We start from the raw sequence: 1,515 nt of genomic DNA, 5'->3' as shown, positions 1-1,515 counted from the left end.
TGCTGCCTGCCAGCCTGGGAGCCAGGGGACCCTTTGCTAATCCCCCCCTGGGCTGTGTTCTCCATGCAGATCATCGCCAACCACCACATGCAGTCCATCTCCTTCGCCTCCGGTGGGGACATGGTGAGTGACACACACAGAGCGGTGGGGACAGGGACTGCCAGCTGGGCTGAGCACAGGGTGGCCTTAACTGGGTCAGGACGTGGGGCTGGGGCTGAGAGGAGCAGGACACGAGTGCTGATGTCCCTCTCTGTCTGCAGGATACCACGGATTATGTCGCCTATGTGGCCAAGGACCCCATCAACCAGAGAGGTGACACCTCTGGGGGCTCTGTGGAGGGGTGGAGGCTGGAGGAGGAGATCTGGGACCCTGTTCACAGGGGTCTTAGGATGAGGGAAGAGACGAGGATCTGACTTTATGTTTCAGAAGGCTTGATTTATTATTTTATGATATATATTATATTATATTATATTATATTATATTATATTATATTATATTATATTATATTATATTATATTATATTATATTATATTATATTATATTATATTATATTATATTATATTATATTATATTATATTATATTATATTATATTATATTATATTATATTATATTATATTATATTATATTATATTATATTATATTATATTATATTAAAACTATACTAAAAGAATAGAAGAAAGGATTTCATCAGAAGGCTAGCTAAGAATAGAAAAGGAAAGAAGAAGAATCATAACAAAAGCTTGTGGCTCGGATTCTCTGTCTGAGCCAGCTGACTGTGATTGGCCATTAATTAGAAACATCCAACATGGGCCAATCACACATGCACCTGTTGCATTCCACAGCAGCAGACAATCAATGTTTACATTTTGTTCCTGAGGCCTCTCAGCTTCTCAGGAGGAAAAGATCCTAAGGAAAGGATTTTCCATAAAAGATGTCTGTGACAGAGATCCCTCGTGGGCTCAGGGTGGAGCGATGGCAGCGTGGAGGAAACACTCAAGCTGTCTGTCCATCTGTCCGTCTGTCTGTCCGCACCCTGCCACATCCTGGAGTGCTGCGAGGGGCTGGCGCAGAGCGTCATCAGCACGGTGGGCCAGGCCTTTGAGCTGCGCTTCAAGCAGTACCTGCACAGCCCCCCCAAGGTGGTGGTACCCCCGGAGAGGTAGGGGGGCGGGGGGCCCTGCTGCTGCACCCCTGCCTGGGGGTGGCTCTGGGACCCCCTGTCCCTGCAGGGTCACCCTGCCGGGCAAGGCTGTCCCCAGCTCACCCATCCCTGCTGCAGGGCGCTGGCTGCCGAGGAGTCAGCCTGGGGCGAGGATGAGGAGGGGGCGGCTGAGCACGATTACTACAACAGCATCCCAGGGAAGGAGCCGCCTCCAGGGGGCCTGGTGGACTCCCGGCTCTGCCACATCCGCACTCAGCCCTCCAGCTCTGTCCCCCCCAGCCAGGTGAGCCCCTCAGAGCCACTGCCGGCCTTGCTCTGGGGGTGCAGAGCCCCCCAATGCTCTTCTGCCTCT

At 50.6% G+C, this 1,515-nt stretch overlaps 1 protein-coding gene across 1 annotated transcript in view; it reads left to right on the top strand.

Moving 5' to 3' along the window:
• The window catches only part of SHC2 (SHC adaptor protein 2), a 5,643-nt gene that overhangs the window by 2,113 nt on the left and 2,015 nt on the right, over positions 1 to 1,515 (top strand). The window contains exons 5-8 of the mRNA XM_014310171.2: positions 60 to 123; positions 261 to 312; positions 1,034 to 1,160; positions 1,281 to 1,489. Coding sequence (XP_014165646.1) covers positions 60 to 123; positions 261 to 312; positions 1,034 to 1,160; positions 1,281 to 1,489 — 452 coding nt within the window. The remainder of the gene's footprint in view (positions 1 to 59; positions 124 to 260; positions 313 to 1,033; positions 1,161 to 1,280; positions 1,490 to 1,515) is intronic.

This window comes from Geospiza fortis, unplaced genomic scaffold (assembly GCF_000277835.1).
Source record: "Geospiza fortis unplaced genomic scaffold, GeoFor_1.0 scaffold241, whole genome shotgun sequence".
Taxonomy (NCBI): domain Eukaryota; kingdom Metazoa; phylum Chordata; class Aves; order Passeriformes; family Thraupidae; genus Geospiza; species Geospiza fortis.
The sequence above is the reverse complement of the archived record's forward strand: the minus strand, read 5'-3'. Positions and strand labels throughout refer to the sequence as shown.